The sequence below is a fragment of the Geotrypetes seraphini genome, chromosome 12, assembly GCF_902459505.1.
Source record: "Geotrypetes seraphini chromosome 12, aGeoSer1.1, whole genome shotgun sequence".
NCBI classification, from domain to species: Eukaryota; Metazoa; Chordata; class Amphibia; order Gymnophiona; family Dermophiidae; genus Geotrypetes; species Geotrypetes seraphini.
This window is the reverse complement of record NC_047095.1, coordinates 57,868,101-57,887,323: the sequence shown is the minus strand read 5'-3', so window position 1 is coordinate 57,887,323 and position 19,223 is coordinate 57,868,101. Positions and strand designations below refer to the sequence as shown.

The 19,223-nt window shown below is 41.9% G+C and overlaps 1 protein-coding gene across 1 annotated transcript in view; it reads right to left on the bottom strand.

The window, feature by feature from the left end:
- Positions 1-13,764, bottom strand: part of SLC1A7 (solute carrier family 1 member 7) — an 85,681-nt gene extending 71,917 nt beyond the window's left edge. The window contains exons 1-2 of the mRNA XM_033915242.1: positions 13,630-13,764; positions 11,102-11,181 (exon numbers count right to left, since the gene is read on the bottom strand). Of these exons, the coding sequence (XP_033771133.1) occupies positions 11,102-11,181; positions 13,630-13,764 (215 nt within the window). The remainder of the gene's footprint in view (positions 1-11,101; positions 11,182-13,629) is intronic.
- Between the last annotated feature and the right edge of the window lie 5,459 nt (positions 13,765-19,223).

Sequence of the window (19,223 nt, the reverse complement as noted above, 5' to 3'; positions counted from 1 at the left end):
AGCCAGTCGGTAAGCTTAGTGAATCGTGTCTTTCCTGCTTTGCATGCCGATTCTCCTCATTTGCATGCACGGATCGGGACTGGATCGGAAGAGAGGTTAGTGAATCAGGTCGGAGGGAAATCGGGTCGCAAAGGGCTTGCAAATGAATCGGTACACGATCAGTTTGCTTAGTGAATCTAGCCCATAGTCTATTTACTTGTATCCCACCTTCCACAAAGCGGGTCACAACAAGTTGCCCTTAGTATGTGGCTATTAAAAATAATTACAACATAAGTATTACTGGCACTTATTTTGTAGGTGGTAAGCGCTCACACGATAAACCTATGCTAACCATAAAGCACCCGGTAATGTGGACATTAGCACAGGTTCGCCCACTTTCCATCTCCCTGACGCACCTCTCTAACAAAAATTTAGAAATCATTTTTAGCGTGCAGTTAGGGCCATATTCTCTAAATGGAAGTTTATTTGTTTTAATTGAGCTTAATTGGCGTTTTAATTGAAAACATCATTAAAACAATTCAAAAATGATTTTAAAAACATCAATTAAAGTTCCATGTAAATAGGGTTGCCAGATTATCCTTTCGGAAAATCTGGACCCCCTAGCCCCGCCCTCAGGCCCTCCTAGTTCCACCCATCCCCGTCCCCAAGCCCGCCCTAGCTCTCTGCTCTTGTCGGGCAGGGAGGAAGTCAGCGCGTGCGCGGCCGTCATGTGATGACATCACGCGTGACGGCCGCGCATGCGCGGATTTCCTCCCTGCCCGACACAGCTTTTCAAAACCCCGGACAAAGTGCCGGGTTTTGAAAAGCTGTCCGGACCCCGGGACATGCCCTCAAAAGGAGGACATGTCCGGGGAAATCCGGACGTCTTGTAACCCTATGTGTGAATTTCAGTTCGGCATCACGAGGCGCTTGGCGACACTTACACCCAGGCACCTGGCCGTGACTAATGATGCCCAACTGAAAGTAGGCGAGATTAGCTAGGTCTGGTTTGAATGGCACCTAACTTAGGTGCAGGTAGATGCCTGTATTGTAGGCCACAAAATCCCTGGCTTACATTACACTGTAGCCGCTTATGGTGGACAAATCTACAGTCAAATCTCGGTTGGCGAGTGTTTTGCAAGACGAGCAAAACATTCCCGCAAATCGTGCCTCACAAACCGAGCGTTGACTCGATTTGTGAGTGCCCCCCCACAATCTGGCATCCCCCCCACTCACGTCGCACCCCCCTCTTTGATCTGGCATCCCCCCACTCGCGTCGCACCCCCCCCCTGCGATCCGACATCCCCCGCCGAGCACCCAAACTGCATCCCTTACCCCGATTTGGCACCAGCACCAGCACCAATTCACAGGACATGCTGGTGCCGGTGCCCGAAGATCCTCCCTCTGGGCTGGGCTGGACTAGGCATCGAAGATCCTCCCTCTGGGCTGGGCTGGGCTGGACTAGGCACCAAAGATCCTCCCTCTGGGCTGGGCTGGGGTGGACTAGGCATCGAAGATCCTCCCTCTTGGCTGGGCTGGGCTGAACTAGGCACTGAAGATCCTCCCTCTTGGCTGGGCTGGGCTGAGTATCTGCGCAAGCTCAAGGCCTTCTGGTCTCGCTCTCTCCGAGAATCAAGCGAGTTTCCATTCATTCCTATGGGGAAACTCGCTTTGACATATGAGCAATTTGGTTTACGAGCATACTTCTGGAGCGAACTATGCTCGTAAACCAAGGTTCCGCTGTACATTGTTGAATTATTCCAAGTTTATTTAAAATTTTCTATCCCGCCCTAGGGAAACCCTTCAAGGCGGCTTACAATCGAAAACACATTTAAAATACACAGTATACATAATAATGGTTCATAGTCATTCGCACGCGAGACTTCAGTGCGCCGACATTGCAGCGCCGACAATTCGGCGCAAGACACCAGCGCACCACCTAAAAAGTGACTGCACACATGGGCGGAGCTACAAACAGAAAATCAGATTTCACCCATTCATGTCAATGGAAAAAATGTAAAAAGCTGCCTTTCTCACTGTAATTCAAAAACGGCTTGACCGATTTGAACGAAACTTGGTATGCAGATCCCTCACTACCTGGGGTGATATGTTCTGGGGGTCTCGCGGCCCACCTGCACACGTGGGCGGAGCTACAAACAGAAAATCAGATTTCACCCATTCATGTCAATGGAAACAATGTAAAAAGCTGCCATTCTCACAGTAATTCAAAAACGGCTTGACCGATTTGAACGTAACTTGGTATGCAGATCCCTCACTACCTGGGGTGATATGTTCTGGGGGTCTCGCGGCCCACCTGCACACGTGGGCGGAGCTACAAACAGAAAATCAGATTTCACCCATTCATGTCAATGGAAAAAATGTAAAAAGCTGCCATTCTCACAATAATTCTAAAACGGCTTGACCGATTTGAACGAAACTTGGTATGCAGATCCCTCACTACCTGGGGTGATATGTTCTGGGGGTCTCGCGGCCCACCTGCACATGTGGGCGGAGCTACAAACAGAAAATCAGATTTCACCCATTCATGTCAATGGAAAAAATGTAAAAAGCTGCCATTCTCACAATAATTCAAAAACGGCTTGACCGATTTGAACGAAACTTGGTATGCAGATCCCTCACTACCTGGGGTGATATGTTCTGGGGGTCTCGCGGCCCACAACTCTATGTTGCTTGCTCAAGGGTGGGTTCACCCAAGAATTTATATGTTCTTGCTCCAGGAGGTGAAACTAAAAATGTTGTTTATAATCACCTTTTGCGTTAGTTGTATTGTATTCATTTTGTCAAATATTTCACATTATAATTTGACTATTGTACTTTTTATTAAGCTGTAAAAAAATAAATTCATTCACCACTATAAAGTATCTTTATTTGAATCCATTTACAGTGTTATTGCTATAATTAAATACCCGTGCAACGCCGGGGCATCAGCTAGTACTTAATAAACTTGAAACTTGAAAACTAAAACCATTTAGGAATTCCAGGGGTGGGCAACCACAGTCCACGAGGGCCGGAATCCAGTCGGGTTTTCAGGATTTCCCCAATGAATATGCATGAGATCTATTTGCATGCACTGCTTTCAATGTATATTCATTGGGGAAATCATGAAAACCTGATTGGATTTCGGTCCTCGAGGACCGGAGTTACCCACCCCTGAATCAGAAGGTATAGAAATGTTTAGAATAAATAAATAATGGCTGTATTCTGCACTATTTTTGGAGGTCCTTCTGGCATAATCCAGCATAAAGAGAGTTGCATTAATCAATTTGTTCAATAACAAGAGAGTGTACTAAGATGTTCAAAACCTCTGGAAATAACAGAGAATGGATCAATCTAGTCCAGGGGTGTCCAATGTCGGTCCTCGAGGGCCGCAATCCAGTCGGGTTTTCAGGATTTCCCCAATGAATATGCATGAGATCTATTAGCATACAATGAAAGCAGTGCATGCAAATAGATCTCATGAATATTCATTGGGGAAATCTTGAAAACCCGACTGGACTGCGGCCCTCGAGGACCGACATTGGACACCCCTGATCTAGTCAGACGTAATTTCAAGAAAGAGTTCTTCAATACCCTCAAAATTTGTAAGTGATATGATAAGTTAGTATCCAAAATTACCCCTAATATTTTGGTACTAGTCACAGATGGAATCGAGGTACGTCCTAATTTAATTTCTAACATCAAAGTTACTGGATCACGGTGGCTGAATATTATAGATGTCAGCTTATCCGTATTAAGTTTCAATGTCTGAATATGTTCTCTGAAGGGGTTTTCAAGACACTGAAATGCAGTGTGAGACTGGCAGCGACGCCAAAAAATAAAGAAAAAAGGGGGCGGTACCTTGAAACAGCTAACGTGAAACATGTCAACATGAGAACCCCGTAGTCGACAGAATATTAAGCTAAGTGCTATAGTTTCTAACTATATTTATACACAAAAATCACAGATATGAACTTCAAAAATATCATAAGAAGAAAATAAAATGTTAATAGATAAGTTGAGGATTGGTGAAGATCTGATGCACGTTACTCTATGCGCTGCGGAAGTGGCGGGTGTGGAGGAGGTGCATTATACCGAGATCCAGAAATTAAACTTACCTCCTCTTTTACAAAGGTGCGCTATGCTTTTTAGCGCGTGCTAAATATTATCACGCACTAGATGCGCGCTCAACGCTAACGTGTGCATGTTATCCTATGGGCGTGTTAACGGTTAGCGCACGTGTTGATTCAGCGCGCGCTAAATCCACGCTAAAATGCTTAGCGTGCCTTTGTAAAAGAGGGCCTAAGCATAGTGTGTGTATGCGAGAAAATAATTTGAAACTGCAAGTGGAAATTAGATATCTCTGAAGAAGTGTGGCATTGGTGGAGAGTGGGCATGGAAGCATTAGCCGGCTAGTGCTGACGCTAGTGCTGACGCTAGTGATTAACCCGCAATTAAAAAAAAATAATAGAAGGAAACCCCCCCCCCCCCAAAAAAAAATGCTGTGTTAAAACTGGGTTTAGCGTGGTGGTGGTATTACAATGCATTAATTCCAGAATAGAGAGTTGCGCGGGGACAGAAATCCCACCCATCCCCGCCAGGATCCTCTCCGTCCCCACCCGTCCCCGTCAGGATCCTCTCCGTCCCCACCCATCCCCGCAAGGAATTACCTTCATCCCCGCCCGTCCCCATAAAAAGCAGCAATTACTTCTAACAGGATCATCAATTCCACAGTTTCTTTTGCTGTTTTCCTTGTGGAATCTTTTTGGTGGAACCCTTTTTTGCTTTCTGTTCAGATAATTAACTTATAAACCCCCTCTTTTACTAAGGCTGACGTGTCCATTATATTATATGGCCGAACCCTGCTTCCAAAGCCTTCCATCCCCATGGGAGTCCCGTTGGTCAGAGGGGGGTCCCCGTGGGAGTCCTGTGGGCCAGAGGGGGGTCCCCGTGGGAGTCCCATGGGTTATGGGGGTTTTCCGCAGGACCCCCGCAGGACCTGCGGGATTCCCACGATCCCCGTTCCCGTGCAGACCTCTAGTCCAGAATTTAGTGCACTTCAGTAAAAGGGCCCCTAATTTCTTGAGAGGCAAGCTTTGCCTCTTTTTCCTAACTTATGATTCCCCGCAGGCATGCTAGAGTGATGAGAAGCAATCTCCATTTATTAAAAGCTTTCTTTCCCATAAGCAGAAATGGTGCCTTTTGTCAGAATTTAAGCTGAGATACCACGTGGTTTGCTCTCTGTATGAGCTAATCCGATTTTACCTCAAGGACACTCGGATTTAGGACTAATCTGCTCCTTGTTTCTATGTCAGTTTAATTTTTTTTTCTCTTGTATTCAGAGCAGCTCATTCATTAGAGTGAAAGCAAATGAGGCCACTCATTCTCATCTCTTCCTTGAAACATGTTCTTTGATTTTAAGAATGTACAATTTGATGACAACTAGAATGTACAATTTACATATTAAGCACCAGAGAGCAGTAAGACTAGGGGACACTCCGTTAAATTATAGAGTAGCACATTTAAAACAAATCTGAGAAAATAGTTTTTCACTCAAGGTATGGTTAAGTTCTGGAACAGAGAATGACACAGGGACAAATTTTTCCCCGTCCCCGCGGGAACTCATTTTCCCATCCCATCCCCGCGGGAACTCATTTTCCCGTCCCATCCCCGCGAATTATTTTCCTGTCCCCGCCCCATTCCTGTAAGCTCTACCTTAACTGCACAAGCCTCAAACACTTATGAAAAGCTTCCTTGAAATCGCATCGGGGAAGGGGGGGATGGGGCGGGACTAGGTCGGGATTGAGGGTGGGACTGGGGCGTAAAGGGGCGGGGATGGATGGAACTGAGCGGGCCTGGAGGCAAGTCTAGGGGGTCTGAATTTTACTAAAGTAAAAATCTGGTAACCCTAAGTATGACAACTCTTATGTTCATAAGGATTAGAATTCAGGCATGCAGAAGAATGGCAGTTAGAATGTGCCATTCCAGCCATGAGGAAATCTATTCTTTAGGCACTTTTATCAAACAAGTACCCTCCCCAAAAAAAACTTACCATAAAACACCTGCAAATACAAAATTCATAGATGCTTTATAGGTTAGCAAGCATGGCTGCTGGTGTATCTTCCCATATGTAGATTTGACTCTCTTCACTTGGCAAGAGATAGACAAACAAACCTGCCTACTACAAAAGTCTTACAGAAGAAGATATGACCAAACTCTTCTTCTAGGCACTGTTTTGACGTCTTCATTTGGAGGGGATGTACCAAGTCCCAGAACTGGAGCAAGCTTGTGCGACGATCTCTCTGTGGTTAACAGCAGTACTGTCTGCAAGCCTGGGAGATTTGGGGTTTGACATACCACCTTTCTGTGGTTGCAACCAAAGTGGTTTTTACATTATCTACAGGGAGTTATTTTGCAGTGTTGTATAGCAAGTAAATGTCACTTAATTACTGTACTTAAGTAAAACTTTACTTTTATTTGTAAAGAAATACAGGACAACATTTGTTACTTTTACTTAAGTAATAGTTTCACCAATTTTCACTACTTTTACCTAGTTACATCTGATGCTTTCAGTTAAAAGTAAAAAGTCCAAGCAGAAGCAAAAAGTAAATGATGATTCGTCAGTAAACCAAATCCCACAGCAAAACCTGGAGCAAGATTTTGCTATTGCAAACCTCATCATGCAAATAATGGATCATTTCATCTTAGATGTTGCAGTTTGGCCTATAAGAGCAGTGCAGTTGCTTGTGTATGCTGAACTGGTTGCTGGTCTCCAGCCAAACAGAACAGTGATGAGTTGGGTAACTTTGAAGTAGAGATGAAGCTGAAGTTGGTAGCAATTCTTAGTGAACAGACTTAGTGAATGTCTCTACCACAACAGACTGCTGGTCATCTCAAGGAAAATTTTACATTAGGGTGACTGTCTACTGGATTGATAAGTCTTTAGAAACTGGCCCAAGACTGAAGAATTTCCACACATTTGACATTCCTGTATCAGTTCTTAAAGATATTCAAGTAGAATTTGCCATCACTTGAAAAATTGTTAGAGCAATAACAGAAAATGATTTCAATTTTGTGAAAGCTTTCTCTGTAATTGACCAGTATGATGATGATAACGAAGATTAAGAAGAAGCAAGTGAAAGGGAAGGGTGAAAGATGCATCTGAGGTATTTCCGTAGACCCTCATGGGAGGGAGAGGGGAAAACTAATGAAGTGAATATAAATGCATAAATACAAGAGGCCACTGAAAAGTTCTCAGGCCAACCAAGAAGAGAATGATGTGGAGCCATGAAACTTACAAGTTATTCCATATTTTTCTTGACACTTTTCATTTCATTACACATCATTGAAGCGAAAAGTGAAATGAAAAGTGTCAAGAAAAGTGTGGAATAACTTATAAGTTTCCTGGGCTCCACATCATTCTCTTCATGGTTGGGCTGAGAACTTTTCAGTGGCCCCTCGAATTGTGATGTCATAATGCCTCATTCCACTGATGCCTAAGAGCCAACCTCATTGGTGATGTCACAATGGCTTGGTTTCCCAACACTTGTGCCCATTTGCTAAATGCATTTGCCTCATTGAAATGAAGTGTCAAGAAAAGTGTGGAATAACATGTAAGTTTCATGGCTCCACATCATTCTCTTTTTGGTTGGGAATGAGAACTTTTCAGCAGCTCCTCATAAAGCTAAGATCTAGCATCATGTCTGAAGGAAGGCATTGTTGAAAAGAAAGGGAAAAATTGCATTCCTCAGATTAGGGACCATTTACAGATGCTGTTGTGCAGAGCAGAGAGAGCAGGAAGGCTGATAAGGGGTCAGGTGTTGTGCCAGAAAGAGTGAAAAGCCAGTTGTATGCATTTTAAATATCAGGAGAATGATCTTATACAGTACGTTATTCTGTGGGTAACTAGCACCACATGTAAACTGTTTTATGAATTATGTTTTATGGGAATCATTTTATCTCTAATTACATACAGTAAACTAAACTGATAAAGTGCTTGAAGAGCAGTATAACATGTCTCAAAATAAATAAAGATTCTTATGCACTACTTTAAACAGCACCAGGAAGAAATACAGGATAAGCCAGAGTAACTTCAGCCTACTGGTCATTTGATCTGTTACTTCTGCTCTGGGCCTATTTCATCCTTAAACCCTAGGCCTAGGCCAATTTCTCATTCCCCATTGGTGGGTGGTAGTTTAAGCTACCAGGAAAAAAAGTGACAAATCATATACTTTGGGGTTTTCTGGGAGTATAATTTCATACAGAGAAACAGACCACCAGCAAGGATGAGAGAAACCACAGAGTTTCATAATAAACTTTTATTAAAATCATCCACGAGTCCTTTTTTTTCTTTTTAAAGTAAAAGCTATCCATTTTGAGGGGAAAATTGGCTTAAGGATAATTTTATATTTACATTGGGGGGAGGAGCAGTGAAACAGTTAGAGCTATAATTTAAATTAGGAAGTGAGTCTCTTCAATGTGTGACGAGAGAGCAAACCTCTAGGAAAGCACTTTACTCCCCCATGTGGTACAAAATTATTAATTTGTTAAGCAGGAAAGTCAGGCCTCTTTTCAGCTGTGCCCTAGAGACAACAGCGCTAAAGAGAAAGACATGGAGAGCAACACAGGGGTCTTTTTACTAAAGGAAGTTAAACCCTAACACATACATAACATATATACGGTTAGGGTTACCATATGGCTCCAGAAAAAGAAAGACGGATTGAGACATCCAGTTTTACTTTCATTGCTTTCAGTGGAAGTAAAACCCAGGCGGCTCAATCCGTCCTCCTTTTTCTGGAGCCATATGGTAACCCTAACCGTATATATGTTATGTATGTGTTAGGGTTTAACTTCTTTTAGTAAAAAAAACCCCTGTATTGCTCTCCATGTCTTTCTCTTTAGCGCTGTTGTCTCTGGGGCCCTATAATATATAGTACATTCACCATTTGTCCTGTATGTCTGTCTTAATTAGATTGTAAGCTCTTTAGAGCAGGGACTGTCTCTTGCGTGTTTAATGTACAGCGCTGTGTGTGTTTGGTAGAGCTATAGAAATAATAAATAGTTGTAGTAGTAACATGCTTAGTGCATGGGTAGGATCACCAGATGTCTGGATTTCCATGGACATGTCCAGGGGTCCAGATGGCTTAAAGCCTCCTCAAATCGCGTCAGACATGGAGGAAATCCGCGCATGCGCAGATTTCATCCCTGCCTGACAAGAGCAGGCAGCGGGGACAGGCTATGGAAGGGAGGTTAGGGCGGGACTGGGGGCGGGATTAGGGCATTACAGGGCGGGGATGGGTGGAACTTGGCGGGCCTGGGGCGGGTCCAGGGGTCCAGATTTTCCGATTGGAAAATCTGGCAACCCTATGCATGGGAAAAGACTTGCCACAAAATGCATTAAAGCAGGGGGAGGCAATTCCGGTCCTCGAGAGCCGGAGCCCGGTCAGGTTTTCAGGATCTCCACCATGAATATGTATGAGATGGATTTGCATGCACTGCCTCCTTGAGATGCAAATCTATCTCATGCATGTTTATTGTGGATATCCTGAAAACCTGACCTGGCTCCGGCTCTCCAGGACCGGAATTACCTACCCCTGCGTTAAAGCATACTGTGGTAATCTGCCTGTTAGCATACACTAATGCAGGGGTAGGGAACTCCAGTCTAGAGGTCTGCATGGGAACAGGGATCGCGGGAATCCCCCCTAACCCACGGGACTCCCATGGGGCCCCCTTCTAGCCAACGGGACTCCCATGGGGATGGAAGGCTTTGGAAGCAGGGTTCGTCCATATAATATAATGGACACGTCAGCCTTAGTAAAAGAGGGGGTTTATAAGTTAATTATCTGAACAGAAAACAAAAAAGGGTTCCACCAAAGAGATTCCACAAGGAAAATAGCAGCGCAAACACAAAAGAAACTATGGAATTGATGATCCTGTCAGAAGTAATTGCTGCTATTTATGGGGATGGGCGGGGATGGAGGTAATTCCTTGCGGGGATGGGTGGGGACGGAGAGGATCCTGGCGGGGACGGGTGGGGATGGGTGGGATTTCTGTCCCCGCGCAACTCTCTACTCCAGTCCTCGAGAGTCATATTCCAGTCGAGTTTTCAGGATTTCCCCAATGAATATGCATTGAAAGCAGTGCATGCAAATAGATCTCATGCATATTCATTGGGGGAATCCTGAAAACCCGACTGGAATACGGCTCTCGAGGACCAGAGTTCCCTACCCCTGAACTAATGAAATATTTTTCATAGGAGGCGTGGCATGGGTGGGAAATGGGCACGCCACCAAAGACTTAACACAGGAGTACCTAGCTTCTCCTACATAGGAGGAGGCAGTGCTTCTGGATTAACTTTTTTTTTTTTCAGGTAACACACCTATTGTGAACATTGGCACATGACCTGAAGACAAAGTAATTGACCAATGCCTTAACTAAGGCTGCATTAAAAATGGTCTTAGCACATGAGAAATCCCACATTACATTGTATTAAGGAGGGATTCATCAAGGGTGCGCTATCAGATTTAGTGCACACTAAGGGGGATATTCTATATACGGCACAGAAACTTAGGCACTTATAGGTGACCTATCAGCGCCTAATTTAATTAAGAAAGGTAAAAATAAAGTGCCCACTGGTGCCTAAATAAGAGGCACTGGAATCACACCTACATAGGTGCTTTACGGCGCTTAACGCCACTAAGGCCATGGCTAATGCCGGATGTGGTGTTAGACGCTATAAAACACCTACGTAGGCGTGATTCACAGCATAGACAGGCACCGGAAATATAGGCCTGGGAAACCCCTGGCCTACATTTCTGGCGCCTATCTTTCACGGAGGCGTGATTTTCCCGTAAGTGATACGCGATCAGTGGACACTTTTTAGGTGGCCACCAATATCGGCGCCCTAAGGAGAATCCAAGCTTAAATGCTAAGACACCCGCAGGAATATAACGGCCATCTTAGCTTTTAGGACGCACTAGATCCATTAGCGTGCCTTGATGAATTCCACCCCCCCACCTCGAGTCTACTTTCTAATGCCCTGTAGTAAAAGGGCCCCTTGGAAAGGTAAATGTCACAATCCTAAAAACGTTCCGACAACCAGACTCGCTATTGTACCCTACGTTACCTTGAGACGACTAGTGGCAGAATCAGCATCTTCAGGATCCTCATCAACAGCTCCCCTGGGAACTGGAAATAATTTATTTCCTAGAAAAGAAGAAGAAACGTTTATCATTGCAATGGTGGTTTTAAACAACATTTACTTTATTCATAAGAAAAACATAGGGGCCCGATAGTCCGAAGTGAAATGGCTTGTTCGGGGCTAGCGGCTAATGTCCGGAGGTACTTACTTGGCTAAGCGCCGCTAAAACATCACGGCTAGTGCCTATATCAAAAGCGGTCACGTTGGGGTGTTCCTGCGGCGGATTCAGCACTTGGCTGGAGGAAGGAGGGGCCTAGTGGTTGTAGCTGCAGCCTCAGCACCCTGAGCTTGTGAGTTCCAGCCCCACGTTGCTCCTTGTGACCCTGGACAATTCACTCAATCCTCCATTGCTCCAGGTACATTAAATAGATTGTCAGCCCTCCAGGACAGATAGGGAAAAATGACTAAGTACCTGAACGTAAACCACATAGACAATTAATAGGTGGTATATAAATAACTACCCCCTCCCCCTTTTATCAAGGCATGTTAGCTCCGACGCTCATGGAAATGGAAATTTTATGAGAATTGGAGCTTTTAAACTAAACTAAACTAAAGCTTAAGTTTGTATGCCGCATCATCTCCATAAAGATAGAGCTCGGCACGGTTTACAGGTAATTCAATAAATGAGGGAAGGACCTAATAAGAAATTAGAGGTTATGAAGAGGATAGCTAGCTTTACATTTTCAATAGATAGCTTTACGTTTTGGAGAAAAGCCAGGTTTTCAGATGCTTTCGGAATAATTGGAATGAGCCTAGGTTAAGCTCAGTGAATTTGAAGAAAAGGGATTTACCTAATTTCCCTGCATAATGAGGGGAAAGATAGTTTGAGTTTGTGGGCGGATCTGGTAGTGTCAGGTCTCGAAGAATTCCAGGATAGTGGAATTAGGGGAGGAAGAATGCCATGTAGGATCTTGAATATTAGGCAGGTACATTTAAAGTGAATCCTAGAAATCACCGGAAGCCAGTGAAGTTTTGACAGAAGCGGGTAAACATGATTGAAGTTGCTTTTTGCAAAGATCAACCTAGCCGCAGCGTTCTTGATCCGCTGAAGTCTTTGAAGATTTTTCTTGGTTAGACTTAGATAGATGCAACCTGTGATTTAAAAAAAACCCTTAATGTGGCTTGATAAAAGGGGGCCTAAAATAAATAAATGAACGCAACTCCCCTTAAAAAAAAACCACAACCTGTAGTGCGGTTTTTAGCGCCGTCCACAGCGGTAACAGTTCTGACGCTCATAGGAATTCTATGGATTCCACACAGTTATCGAGATTTATTTTTGAAAAGGAGGTGACCACTGAAAGTAACCCTATCAATAGCCTGGAATAATGCTCGTAGTTAATAACTTGGATCCACTTCAGGTTGCCTGACCTTTTCCTTTAAAAAGTAGATGGCGTAAAACAACCTTCGATTTTATTGATACTCCTCCCCCAATGATTGTGGACTAATTAACAGCTGTTTAATTTCCTTGTTATATTATTCCTTATATGTAATTGTTTAAGTTTTTTTTATTGAATTTTTTTTCCATTTAACAACAAGTGTCATAAATTTTCATACAATTATCTTAACAATACACTTGATATTTTTATAATATATTTTATATATAACATTTCTTGTCTTATTTTTCTTATGGTTTTATATATCATATAATTGTAATTATTTTTCTTATAAAGTTATACAATATATATATTGTAATGATTTTATCAATTATTATTTAAATATGAACCTTTTCCCCCTCCCTTTATTACGTTATTTTCATGTAAGAATATCATCTATTATAATATTTTATTTATAATATATGATAAAGAGAATAATTCCCTCCCCTTAACCCCTCCCCCCCTCCTTCTTTATATTATTTTCTTATCATGGGAAAATGAAATTCAAATATTGCAATTCTTATATGTAATTGGATATATGTTGGGAACTGTTTAATTTCATTACGATTGTTATTATCATTAAAAAATTGACATTCAATAAAGATTAAATTACACACAATAAAAGGAATTCTATGAGCACTGGAGCTTTTACCGCTGCGGCCTGTGATTAAAAAAAAACCCAACCCTAATGCAGCTTGATAAAAGGGGGCCAGAAAGTATTGAGTTTAAAACATACTCGGACATGAAAAGCCGTCCATGTCCTCGTATTTTTTAATGTCATGCCAGGCATTTTTTTTAAAAAATGGCTTGTCGCCAGGTCTAAATATGGACCTGGTAAAATATAAATAAACAGAAGCTAAGACATTGGGCTCCTTTTACTAAGGTGCGCTACTGGTTTTAGCGTATGCAGGGTATTACCGTGCGCTACCGTGGCTAGAACTGACGCCAGCTCAATGCTGGCGTTAGTGTCTAGTGCGTGCGGCAGCGTACCGCGCTCTTTTTCGCGCGTTAATGCCCTAACGCAGTTTAGTAAAAGGAGCCCGTTGTTTTGAGTGCAAATCAGAAAGCTCTTCTACTGACCTGCTCAGAAAGTCGTTTAGTCCTCAAGAAAAACCCCAGAAGGCATCCCACTACGACAGACAGTACAGAAAGGATGAGCAAACCATTCCTTTTACAGACATCCCTGGGCCGAGCCAACATTGCTCCCAGTGCCATGGCTGTGGTGTGTTTCATGGGGAAGACAGCTGTATCCCATGGAGAGAAAACTGCCACCGGTGCTCTTCATCAGACGCTGAGAGCAGCCCTCGCCCTGGAGGAGATCAGATCAAACTGTTCCCAACAGCTGCTGAGCCCACCTGCCAAGGGCACCCTTCAACTGATTGCTAGCACGCCTGCAGCTAGCATCACTCTTCCCAACTAATACCTACTGGCAATCCTATTAACAGTGACATCAGGAAGAACCCAGGAGATTACGGGGCTCTGGGAAATTAGAAAAAAAGTGCACTTGATCCACTATGCAGTACAACATTGTAACACATGAAGTGAGACCTGCAAATGTACTGTGTGGCATGCCATGGGGCAGTCACAGCACTTTTAGGGGAAAGATTTTATTTTAGACCAGTTTTTGGACCTGACAGTTTTCCTCTTTCTCCTTTATATTTCCAGCTCAGTCAGAACCAGGGCAGGAAGCTGGCGCCATCAATTGCAGCTGACAGGAGATTCTTCCCTTTCCCGCCAAAATTCAAATTCATGACCAACAGACTTCCCTGTTCTCAATCAGGTCCGTGAACCCACTATATATATATATATATATATATAAAGACACCCTGCAGACCGCACAGCATACCCTGAAGAAAGCCACAGCATGATGGCTGAAACGTCAGTTCTTTCTACACAGATGTGGCGAGATCCGGAAATCTACTACAATCAGATTCTTCACTTATTTCTACCTTCTTTTAATTTAATTATACTTGTGTACTACAAATCATAAGCACTGTACATCCATGTGGTTAGTAAAACCACATACATACAATATAGACAAACAAATATCCCTTTTCATATACATAGTGCTATATACTAAAGTTTCAAATTTCAAGTTTATTTAAATTTTGTTATCCCATCTTTTCAAAGTTTCAAAGCGACTAACATTCATAATACATTTGAGTAGGGGTAAAAACAATTAAGACAAATAACAAAATGACATCAAAGTTTAAAAAAAAAAAACAAACAACAATAAAAAAACAACTAAACTTTAAAACAGATGAATATGCTAGCACATAAAGGAAGGGGAAGAACTACAATATTTTTGAAAGGAAAGAACAAAAATGGAAAAAACAAGCGAGAGGGTGGACACTGCAGTTTTTTTCCTGAGCAGAAAGGCTGGTCAGAAGAAAATTCTTTTTTTTTTCTTTTTTTAATTCTTTATTCATTTTCAGACTTACAATAAGTGTGACAATATGTCCAAACAAATTAACAATAAATATATCACTTAATAATCATCAATGGTAATATGCTCTTATCACTCACCCTTCCCACCCTTTCCTATCATATAATCAAATATCTTGTACAATATGTAATAGTAAAATTACCCCCCTCCCCCCCTCACCATTGAACTTGTAAATTTAAGGGAAACAATGTCAACTAATCAGTACAATACTTTGTTAATAGCACCCACACATCTTTAAATTTCCTGAAACATCCCCGCTGTATTGCCAGAAATCTCTCCATTTTATATATATGACATAAGGAATTCCACCAGAAATTATAATTTAATCTACTCCAGTTTTTCCAATTATTCGTAATTTGTTGAATGGCAACACCAGTCATTATGAGTAAATTATGAGAAAATTCTACTATTTGGTTAAAAGGGAACAATAAATTATGAGAAAATTCTACTATTTGGTTAAAAGGGAACATCCTTACAAGGACGGTTGCACTGCAAAAGCATCTTCAAAAAGCATAGGGCTTCTTTTACAAAGGTAGCGCATGCACCGGATTAGCACGTGCTAGCTGAAAAACTACCACCTGCTCAAGAGGAGACGGTAGCGGCTAGCGCGCACTACTCCGTGTTTTAGGCCCTAACGCACCTTAGTAAAAGGAGCCCATAGTTTTTAGGTTGGATTTAAATTTGTCTAATGAATGAATTTCTCGTATAGAAGCTGGCGCTGAGTTCCCTAGTGCGGGAGTGGTGGCGGAGAAAATGCCATTTCTCATAGTATTAAAAACCCTTAATGATGGGATTACACGTAAGTTCTGGTACGATGAACGGAGTGTACGATGGGTGGAGTGGGGTATAAGGAGTCTATTAATGAATTCTGGCTGCCCGGTTTGTCTAGTTTTAAATATCAACAATATTATTTTATAAGTGATACGATGCGAGATTGGGAGCCAATGGGATTTACCCAGTAAAGGTGTTACGTGATCAAATTTTTTTGCATTATATTTTGATGGTTGTGTTCTGAATTATCTGTAAGTGTCTGACTTCTTTTTTTGTAATTCTGTTGTAAAGAGCATTGCCGTAGTCCAGACAGGAGATGACTAAACAGCAAAAGAAATGGAATACTTAAAATAATACAAAGGAAACTCAATAATCACATATCGGTAACTTCCCTCTAGCCCAATCACCTTAGTTATACATACGTCTTATTTGCATGGTAAGTTTTTGAGCCCTGGGGCCTAAGTCCTGGTCCTTAAGAGCTCTGAAAGATTGCTTTCCCCTTACTCAGACAAACTATTAAGGCAGCATTAAGTGGGGTCATTCTCAGCAGCTTTTACAGCCGGAAACCTCTTGCCAGTGAAGCCACGGGAGGGCTCCTGCACACACTTGCAACTGAATCACAGGCTAGCTTGAGGTACAAACTGTGCCAGAACCCAGTACCAGTGCCTTGCTGATGAAACACAGAAAACAGAAGTTCAAAACACGCAAACAGATTACCACATATAGGGAAACCAGACGTCCGGATATCCCGACATGTCCAAGGGTCCAGATGGCTTTTCAAAACCCAGCACTTTGTCCAGGTTTCTCACCTATGCAACTTCTCTGAAGATAACTCTTCTTATAGTCTTGAATTATTATTATAAGTGGATCTAGCACTATCATTATCTCATTCACCACCACTAGTGTAATGGCACTCTCACAATGACAAGACTTCTTACCCTAGATTTATTCAAAAATTGTCTGAAAATTTTTTTACCAACAATCCTCAAGTCAGCTCCCAAAGTTTCAAGTTTCAAGTTTAATAAGATTTTTGATTAATTGCTTAATCACATTTCTAAGCGATGAACATTTTAAAAAATTACAGTATTTGGGAGACAATACAATACTTTAACGATTTTTACATACAAGCGGACTAAAAGACATACTTAACAAACAATGAACACAAGGAAAACGGAGAAAGAAATACAAATTCCTTAAAGAAAAGTAAGACAATCAGGGTAAAAAACGAAAGGCAGGGAAAACATAAATCATAATATTAAACAATAAAATAAAAATTTTAACCAGCGGACTGTTAACTAATTATCAAAAGCATCCTTAAAAAGAAAAGTTTTTAAATTACTCTTAAAGACCAGATACAAGGAGCATTACAATATCTGGACGTTCTGAAGAAGTTGTTTTCTCTTCCAATCCAGAGTCTTATTGGACCTTCAAAGAAAAAATTGGTCAAAGCCAACTACCGCGTCAGTCTGTTGAGGTAGAGTCTGATCCGTGTAGAATTCAGAATTCGCAAATGCACTCTAGTACCCCGCCAAGAAAAGATTCAAATTGTTTTTTAATTCTTTATTCATTTTTTATATCAAATATAAAGTGCAAACACATGAACATTCAAGTAACGTACCATATTGCACTCTATTCCAACAATAAAATATAAAACTGTTTTATCCCCCCTTCCCACCGTAACCCACCCCCCTCCCACCTGGATATGTATAATGTTCATTCATGAAACAAAGGGAAATAATAGTAGTAATAATAATGATAATAGTTCATATTCATATCTTACAATATTTTGTTAACGGGCCCCAAATTTCCTTAAATTTACTATGATGTCCCAACTGTAAAGAATCAATATTTTCAAACTTATAAATCTGGCATAGGGATTCCCACCAGAAACTATAACTGTGCACAGCAAGCTGCTTTCTGCCAGCCCTGGTTCTCCTCTCTGTCGCAACTTGCCTGCAATTTCCTGTTAGCAGGACAGCAGAAGGAAGACCCAGGGCTGGCTGAAAGCAGCTTGCTGTGCACATTATTGCTATCAGCAAGCAATGTAACATTTAGAGCAGGGGGTTCTCAAATTAAGGCTGTCCTGGCCCCCACCATGAACATGACATACAGCTTTTCCGGAACCCATTTTCTGTTGACATTGAAATTGTTCATCGGATTTACCAAATGGAACTGGCCGAACTACAGACTTGTGACTCTTTGAAAGACACATTCAAATCAAGCAGCCTTACTAATTTCTATGCATCTCTCCCCTCTGAGACATATCTTAATCTCAGGAACCATGCACGCAAAATGGCAACATCTTTGGCAGCACCTGTCAAGTTTATTATAGATTTGATTAATCGCTTATTCAAAATTCTAAGCGATGTACAAAATAGTAAAATTACAAATTTCAGGGGGAAACAAACCAAATAAATACAACTAGCCTGACAGAACATATAATACAGAAGGAAAAAATGGGGAAAGAAATACAAGTTATTGATAGTAAATAAGACGAGTAAGGTAAAAAAAACAATAGGAGGGGGGAGAGCACTGGTTTTCAAAAAAGTTAGGAAATAAGATTCAATTGAGGCTCCTAATCTAGCTTTCTAGCTGTCAAATGCATCTTTAAAAAGAAAGCATTTTAACTTGCTCTTGAATCTGTCTAAATTGCATTCTTCCCGAACGTAAATAGAGAGAATTCCATATTGGGGGGGCTGTAACAGAAAAGATGAATTGCCACCATGTATTGATGCTTTTGAGTGAGGGAACTATTAACAGATGTTGGTTGTTAGACCTGAGTAATCTTGTTGGAGTGTGGGGAATCAATAATCTATGAAGGCGGGAGTTTTATAAAGAAGAGATTTGAGAGTCAGCAGACTTAATTTATATGTTATGCAGTGAGCAACTAGGAGCCAACCAGATCGACCAATTGATGCACACTTGCATCACTTGATACGACTGGCAGTGACAAACATGGACCCGGACAATGACTATCTCATCAGTCAAAAGCAGGCCCACACTTCCCATTGAAATAACAGTAAGTTTATGTTGGATAAAATTGTTCTTCATTTTAAATATTGTATTGTTCTTTCATGGATTTTTTTTGCACAACAAATATATGTGCAGTGTGCATGGGAATTCGTTAATGTTTGGGGTGTGTGTGTGTGTTTTTTTTAACTATAGTCTGAGGGACTGTGAACTGGCCTCTTTTAAAAAGTTTGAGGATCATGGGGAAGGAGGGAGAGCAATGATTAAGGTGAACATACGTCCCGTTTTGAATGGGACGGTCCCGTTTTCAGAACTCCTGTCCCGTAGTCCCCACAGACAGCTTTGGGACGCCGAAATGTCCTGTTTTCAGGGACAGCGTCCCGAAGCTGTGCTCAGGGACAACGGGACAGGCGATCACTTCCTGTCCCTCCTTGCTGCAAAAAACAAAAAAAGCCTCCCCATCTTTCCCCCTGTCTGCTGCTCTTAC